An 8,298-nucleotide genomic window follows, 5' to 3' on the forward strand; every position below is an offset into this window, starting at 1 on the left:
AGCGAGAACCTCCCTCGGGCAACGGCCGCGTGAAACAGCCAGAGGGGGGCGAAGACGACCCTGCATTTTCAGTGGAGATCGGAAGTTCAGTGAAAATTAGGGCTGAGATCACAAACCAATTGACGAAGATAGCATCAAATCGACCGTGTAGCCCCCCAGATTCACGCGCACAAGGGTTGAGACGCGAAAGGGTTTCGAAATTATTATTATTTATTTATTTATTATTATTATTATTTTTTTTTTTTGGGGGGGGGGCCACCAGGAGAAGGCCGTACGGTCGCCGACCTTGAGAGCGACGAAGAAGGTGAAGCACAGGAGGAGGCCGTGGGCCGCCAGCGCCTGCGTCGATTTCGCCACCGCCGACCAAGTCATCGCCTTCCTCCGCGACATTTCCCCCCGCTTTTTTCGTTTTTTCTTTTTATTTCCCTTTTCGCGTCTCTTGTTTGATTTTGATTGGGGATTGCTGCTTCCTTGGAACAACCGATCGATTTGAAAATTGAACAGAGGAAGTTATCTTTTTGGGGGAGCGTGGAGGTTTTATTTGATATTTTGCGGGATATATGGAGATATTTTTAAAAAAATTCTTTAAGGACCCAAAATATGGGACCAATAGGGGGGACAAGTGAGGTGTCTCCCTCCTATTGGATAATAAGTTGGTCATCATTAATGATGGCCAACTCATTATGCAATAGGAGGGGGACACCTCACTTGTCCCATTTATTGGTCCCATATTTTGGGTGCCTGTAGCAAAGCTCATATTTTTATTACCGTACTATCTGCTTCTCTGAGATTTAGCTCATGTAGTACCTGAAAATATAAGGAAAATTTTCAAAATAGTCTCATTTTGAAAACTAATCGTAAAAAACGACCTTATTAGAAAATAATTGTCAAAATCCACCTAGTTTCAGCTGTCGTGTTGAAATTGGGTCGGTTTTGACGAAAAAAACTTTGAAACTTTACGGGACTTGAAGTCGCGTGAAGTTTTAAAGTTTTTTTCGTCAAAACTGATCTAGTTTTAGTTTGATAGCTGAAACTGGATCGGCTTTGACAATTATTTTCAAATGTAATCGTTTTTTGAGAATTTTTTTGTAAATGGGACTGTTCTAAAAATTTATCCGAAAATATAAATATTGCAATCTCTTCAATTTCCATCATTTAACGACTGGTATGCAATATCACAAACTTCAATGCGAACGGCTTTCTTTTCCACGCCTCATCTGCCTTCTAGTTGGGCCGCGGTGGGGCCCACGCCGATTGCATCCTGTCCTGCACTCTCGGTGGGACCCACTACTGCACGGACCAGCTCGCCCACCTTCTCGATAAAACTAATGCGTGGCGGGTTATGGTACGTTCCAAGCCCAGTTCTTATGAAAAGGCCCAGTTCTTATGCAGTTGTTTGAATCCGAACGCCCGTGGCCCGACCCAAGCCCATCTACACAAATCTTTTTATCCTTTTTCACAATTTTCTTCAGCAGGGCGGTCACGCTCACAATTTCTTTGAAAAGATCTACAAAATTATTAAAATCTTTAGGAGCCAAGAAGATGATGAGCCTCCACAAATGGACGGCTAATAACGGCCAGGAAAATTTTGTGTGCGCAAAATAACCAGAAAAAAGCTACCTCATTTTTATTCACCCCAAAAAAATAATTTTTTTATTTATTATTTGTGGGCATCCCCTCTCTCGAGCACGAAGAGGAGAAGCAGCTGAAGGGCGATGGATTCAGCCATGTACAGTCGAATTGCTCTCTCCCCAAATCATGTTATAAACTCCAAATCAGGTAACCCATTTCCCCAAATTCACGATTCTTTGACTTGTTTCCTCGCAATTGAGATCAGATTGGAAATGGGTTTTTGTGGGTTTATGATTATACCCAACCTTTTGAATTGGAGCTGCTTTTTGAGAGAGATTTTTGAATTTTTTTAAGCTGAATTCATTAAGAGACACAGGTATGAATGCTTGCTTACGGTTAAATTTTTTATCTAGTATTAGTTGTGGTAATTAATTGATTGTGCTTTGGATAGTTCTTTTTATAGGATATGATTTCATATAATATTGATTTACTGTTTATATTACTTCTGTTGTACAATAGTTTGGTAAACATGGGATAATATCTAGCCATCTAGGACAAAAGAGGGGTTTAGCGATTAGGTTATCTGGACAGAAGATCATTTTTCTTCAAGAATTTGTGCAAACACTTTCATGCTAAGTTATTGCATTATGCAGGAGATGTCAAGGAAAAGGAAGAGAATATAATGTTTTTAAACTAAAAGGGTAAAAATATAGAATAAAAGATGATTGCAACATACTGAGTAGCGCGATCTTCCTTGTGTCGTCTAATGCATGTATAGCTTGATTATAACATTCTGAAAACTTATCTAGCCAACAAAAGTCTCACCGGAATCAAGTGCTCAATATCTTTATTCATTATTCTCTAGCTTTCCTTCATGTGGACTGTGATAACTTCTAGCATTGTCAATCGAGGATTTCCATCGTGTTAACAGTTTTGAGTATATTAGATATGATTGCAACTCTGAAGACAATGATATTCATCTTGCGCAATCAGTCCCTGAATAAGCTAACAGAGACAGAGAAAGTCAAATGCAGCCAAGTTTACTTTTCGATCACCTTACTTCTTCAGTATTTTACTTTATTTTTATTTTTATAGGGTTTATGATGGATCAATGTCCTCTATTAGGGTAATATGTGTATAGCTATAACTATTCATGAAAGAGCTAGTGTGTGCAAAGTTAGAGCAGAATATGTCTGCATTATGTTTGAGACCATACAAACATATACATATCATTGAGATAGTAAATTTCAGTTGGCTTTTTTTCCACCTATTTATAAAGATAAGAGTAATTTATTTCCCCATAACATGTGAGCATGATCCATTTGTCGTCAGTTTATGAACTCAACTTGTGAAGCAACTGTGTTATAATATTCAGATATTTACCGCTTGTGAAGGAAAATTCTTGTGTTTTACCAAACACGCTTAGAATCTGTACATTTTTCTCCTGGAAAGAGGTTCTTTATCAGTTCCCATAGGAGTCTTAGGCATTTGCTCATGAAAGACAGTTGAAGAATCGCCTTAATGCTACTTGTAGTGCAATACTCAAATCCTGTGAACACGTTTACAATTTCTTTTTTAGAATCCTTATCAAGAGAGGAACAATTGTGAATTTTAACTCTTATCTAATGATCACTGCTTATTCTTCTCCTTGGATTGTCTATAATTTTCGCCTGAAGTCTTCATTTTTAGGGCCAGTCTTTACATTTTATCCTTCTGAATATCTTAATACATTATAGCTGATAATTCTTCGTCATCCATATCAGGGGATAAAGTGCTCTTATACAAAGGACAATATATGGCTCGTGGTGTTCCTAGAACAGTATCAGCTGCTGGAGCTGGGAAGGGAGGTGGATTATTGGAAAGGCCAACAGTAGAGACTACTACTCCTGGACGTGAATCTGAGTTTGATTTGAGGTAAAAGTCTTAAATGGAAGTCACTTTTTCCCCTCGTTATTTCAGTAGTTGTGTTGTCTAGCTGATGATAAACATGAAAGGGTTTTTAGCTTTCTCATTTTAATGGTGTTGTGTATAATGCTTAATTGCACAAATTTCTGTTAGACTCAACAGAACTTGGTTGCTGGCACCTCAGGACACCCTCAAAATTTTGTTCTGTAATTTCACTAGCAAGACATAGGAGTTCAGGATTTCTTGGTGTAGCATTATTTGGGTAATATGTAGATCTTTATGGTCTGTTTAATTGTGCATAGTTGCATCTTCGACAGAGATGTTGTATTGTTCATATATGAACCATGCTTTAGCATATAGTTCATAATCCTTTCATGAGTTCTTTCAATGTAGACCATTATCCAAAATGCTAATATATGAGAGAGGAATTGGTTGACTAATTTGTGTTGGTTTTTGATAGAGATTCTCTCCCCAAATGCGTGTCTCCGTGTGGATTATCAACTCTAGAGTCCAGAGCTTCATAATATTTAAATGTCTTCCTCTTTCTCTTAGAACACTGATTAGTCGTGAATTGTTATTGACAATTTTGTAAGAAATATGAGCTGAAGGGGAGAAGACATATTATGGTAGTTGGATATCATATTTGGAAGAGGAATTAAATTTGAATGTAATTCCTCTCTTTTCTTCCTAACCAACTCAGCCTACTTGTAACATTGATATTGCTCCTTGTATGACAGATAATGCAGGTTTCGCTAATTACTACCTGGTGTTATAGGATTTATAGCAATGTAGAGGGTTGACAGCAGGTTTAAAATCAATAATAAATTTTAGTGATTGTTCACCCTGGAAGTTTTCGGTACCAGAGTAATCAGTCGTATTTGAATTACCATATTACAACTGATTTGTGACCTACTAGATGCCTTGAAAAAAAACATAATGTTTTGTACCACTGACAGGTAAAGAATTATAATGTTAAATGTCATATAAAAGTGACCATACTGATAGACGATAGTAATTCCTGAGACTCAATAAGATTAACATTTTCTAAATACTTTACCTCCCGATGTGCAATAACTGTTTTATGTAACATTTATAAAAGTATTTTGTAATCCTTTACCTCCCAATGTTGCAATCACGGTTCTATGTAACATTACAGTTACTAAAATTTTGTCGTTCTAGAACGATCTACACCCCAGCGATTACAGTTATCTCATGTGTTTCTTTTGTTTCCTCTCGACGTTCCATTTAGCCCGTACATTTTATAAAAGTGAAAGAGGAGCATGCAGAAGAAGATACCGAGAGGTAGACGAAGAGCACAAAATGACACTTTCTTAAGAAAATGCCCAATCCAAAATTCAATAAGTTTGCTTGAATTGTGGATGATTTCCATTAAATTGTCGGTTCGTCTGTTAAAGATAAATTGATTCACTCCTTCCAGATAAAACAAATGGATATGTCATTGCACAAGCCCTCTCTTTTGCTGGACATGATTGGTATTTGATACCCGTCAGCCACGCCAAAAGTTCAAGATCGTGAAAGAAGAATTATATTGTGTTGATGTAATGTAACTTTTAAATCACTTTCTATTAGTTCTATCAGAAATCATTCGAAATCTGATCCATAATAGCATCTATGCCATTAACATTCTAGGGCTACGTACATATCTTCTTTTGATTTTGCAGGAAATCTAGGAAAATGTCGCCCCCATATCGTGTGATGCTGCACAACGACAACTTCAACAAGCGCGAATATGTCGTGCAAGTCCTAATGAAGGTCATACCCGGAATGACCCTAGACAACGCAGTCAACATCATGCAAGAGGCTCACCACAACGGTCTAGCTGTGGTCATCATTTGTGCACAAGCCGATGCAGAGGAGCACTGCACGCAGTTGAGAGGCAATGGACTCTTGAGCTCGATCGAACCTGCGAGTGGCGGATGTTGAAAAGCCTAGGATGTTGAATTCTATGGTATTGTGTTTGTTAGTATCTAGGATGCTAGCCATTTGTATATAATCAGTTAAAAAAAGAAAACAAGAAGATGGAGCATGCCTGTGTTGTGGACATACTGTTGATAATTGATAACAATACAAGAGTATATGATTAGGGAAATTGTGATGTATGTGGCTTTGGTGTTTGATGGTTTATTTTTCTGTACTTGGTCTTAATGTTTCTCATATCAGTTCTTGGATAGTCTCTCTCTAGATATCTTGTGTAGGTTACAGAAATCAGTTAAAATACACAATACACACGCACTTTAAAGCATACATACATGTTTATACTGATTGCTTTCTGAACCTTCTAGCTCAAAGCATTAGGAAATCAATCACAAGGGCAGAGTATTTGAAGGTAACAACACTCGGTGACAATTTTTTGTATTCCATCTAAACATTAATCATCATAACATGCAAATATCTAGCAAAAAATTAACAGCAATTCAGCATCACGCCCAGAATTTCAAACAAAAATCCATATAGATCACTGCAAAATAGAGACTACAATATCCTTAAAAAGCCCACCTTGATACGGGGCACAATTCTTCTTCCTACTAAACCCTTAAAAAGAAACATAACTACCTTAAAGATTAACATCTCGCAAAGTCAAATCAAGAAACAAGGCCATCCCCTTAGTTCCTCAGTGTGCAAACACAGTATCATTCCTCCTCGGCGGTCGATCAGGAATACTCCCTGGTTTAAACTTTGAAGCCTCATGCCTTGCCAGCTCCGGAGGCACCAAACTATTACTCTGTATAAGCATCTGCTTCAAATCATAAAACACATCAGTATCATGCAAAGTCAAGAAAGTCGTCGCAACTCCAGTTTTTCCAGCTCTCCCGGTTCTTCCAATTCTATGAGTGTACATATCAATACTATTCGGCATCTCATAGTTTATAACATGAGCAACATCAGGAATATCAATACCACGACCGGCCACATCAGTAGCCACAAGCACATTGAACCTCTTGTTTCTAAACCCTTCGAGACTTATCTCCCTCTGCTCCTGAGATTTCCCCCCATGGAGTGTTGTAACTCTATAGCCAGTTTTGTCTAAATCTTTGGCTCGAGCATCTGCAGATTTCTTAGTGTTGCAGAAAACAATGGCTGTTTTATCACCGAGATCATTCAACAGTTTTTGAAGCCTTGAGAACTTTTCACTCTCCTTCAGCATGATTACGTGTTGAGTAATGAGATCTGTAGTTTTTCCTGCAGTACCAATAGTAACGACAACTGGGTTTCTCAAGTACTTTCTTGCTAGCCTCTCAACAGCTGGTGGCATTGTAGCACTAAACATATAAGTTGTTCGATAAATTCTTTTCTCATCAAGCTCTTCATCCTCATTCTCGGGTTTCAAATTGCTGGAAGGCATTGCATCTAAAACCCCAGTAACCTGCGGCTCAAAACCCATATCAATCATCCTATCAGCTTCATCGAGAACAACATAGTTGCACTGATTGAGTACAGCATACCGACGCTCCAAGCAATCAAGAAGCCTACCAGGAGTAGCGATCACAACCTCGCACCCTTGCCGAATCTTAAACCCTTGTTCCTCAATAGACTGACCCCCGACAATTGAAACCACCTTGAACCCTAAATAATGCGCGAATTTCACGGTTTCGTCCTCAATCTGTTGAGCTAACTCTCTGGTAGGTGCCATAACAACAGCATAAGGTCCTTCAGCTTCATTCTCCTCACTCATCGGAGGGAGCCTAGAGATATAAGTAAGCATTGGCAACACAAAAGCTGCAGTTTTTCCAGACCCAGTTTCTGCAATCCCAATCACATCTCTCTGCTGCAATCCAAGAGGAATTGCTGCCATCTGAATTGGGGATGGGGTTTTATACCCAGCTTTCTCAACTGCTTTCAAAAGCTCAGAACCCAATTTACTCTCAGCCCAGTTCCTCATTGGCCTTGGAATCCTCGACCCTTTGTATGAAATGTTGAAATCTTCTCTGAAAATTCTCCAATCGCGTTCACTCATCTCTTCAAGTTTCTTCTCTGTCCAATGTCGATCAACTCTCATATCAAAAGCATCATAAAGATCAGCCGCTGCTTCCTTTTGCCGTTGAGCTGCAGCCTCCTCAGGCCGCTCCTCTAACCTCCCCTCTTTCCTTCGAATTTCATCACGTGTCTCTTTCTCATGCTTCACCGCTTGCTTCTTCTGCTCTCGGCGATCGATTCCAGCAAGAAACCCTCGGCCAAATAAAAGACGAGCTTCATGAGGGTTTTGGTACAAAGAATTCATGTCTCTAGAAGTGTCCTCAGTGTTCTCCCAATCGAAGGAAAACCTAAACTTTTCACTAGGTTTGATAACGCGCTTCTTAGGTTTTTTCGATCCAAGGTACTGCTCTTTGATAGCTTCAAGTTCCTTTTCCCTCTCGCGTTCCACTTGCTTCTCGAGCCGAGCCCGCTCTCTAGATCTGGAGTCGTCCTCCCGGGCTCGCTCCCGATCCCGATCTCGGTTTCGGCGATCTCGGTCTCGTTCGCCGCGGTCATGATCTCGGTCCCGATCTCGGTCCCGATCTCGGTCCCGGTCTCGGTCTCGATCGTTGCGGTCATGATCGCGATCCCGGTCTCGATCTCGGTCGCGATTGCTGCGGTCTCGATCACGGTCGCTCTTTTCTAGCTCGAGTTCGTCGGCGTCAGAGGGGAGTTTAGGTCGGGAAAGAGAGTGTAGGTGCTCGACGGAGAGGCGCTTCTGCTCGCCGGCGTCCTGCTGGCGGCGCTGGAGGGCGAGTTTCTCGCGCTCAGCCTTGGAGATGAAGACGGGCTTGATGTCGGCGGCGGCGGAGGAGGGGGAGGGGTTGGGGGTGGGGGGGATGTGGC

At 40.4% G+C, this 8,298-nt stretch overlaps 3 protein-coding genes across 3 annotated transcripts in view; 1 reads left to right on the forward strand and 2 right to left on the reverse strand.

Annotated features, from left to right (window-relative positions):
• LOC109848936 overlaps window positions 1–535 on the reverse strand; it is a 13,794-nt gene extending 13,259 nt beyond the window's left edge. The window contains exons 1-2 of the mRNA XM_020418669.1: window positions 257–535; window positions 1–60 (exon numbers count right to left, since the gene is read on the reverse strand). The exon at window positions 1–60 is cut by the window's left edge and continues 34 nt beyond it. Coding sequence (XP_020274258.1) covers window positions 1–60; window positions 257–390 — 194 coding nt within the window. The 5' untranslated portion in view covers window positions 391–535. The remainder of the gene's footprint in view (window positions 61–256) is intronic.
• On the forward strand, window positions 1,494–5,597 carry LOC109850112 (ATP-dependent Clp protease adapter protein CLPS1, chloroplastic). Its single transcript, XM_020420034.1, has 3 exons — window positions 1,494–1,779; window positions 3,336–3,486; window positions 5,160–5,597. The coding sequence occupies exons 1-3, from the start codon at window positions 1,716–1,718 to the stop codon at window positions 5,419–5,421; spliced, it is 477 nt and encodes a 158-aa protein (XP_020275623.1). The 5' UTR covers window positions 1,494–1,715; the 3' UTR covers window positions 5,422–5,597.
• On the reverse strand, window positions 5,867–8,281 carry LOC109847927 (DEAD-box ATP-dependent RNA helicase 21; the record flags this gene model as incomplete). Its single annotated transcript, XM_020417159.1, has 1 exon — window positions 5,867–8,281. A coding segment is annotated over one exon (2,172 nt), but the record flags the coding sequence as incomplete, so codon positions are not given.

This window comes from Asparagus officinalis, chromosome 7 (assembly GCF_001876935.1).
Source record: "Asparagus officinalis chromosome 7, Aspof.V1, whole genome shotgun sequence".
Classification (NCBI taxonomy): Eukaryota; Viridiplantae; Streptophyta; class Magnoliopsida; order Asparagales; family Asparagaceae; genus Asparagus; species Asparagus officinalis.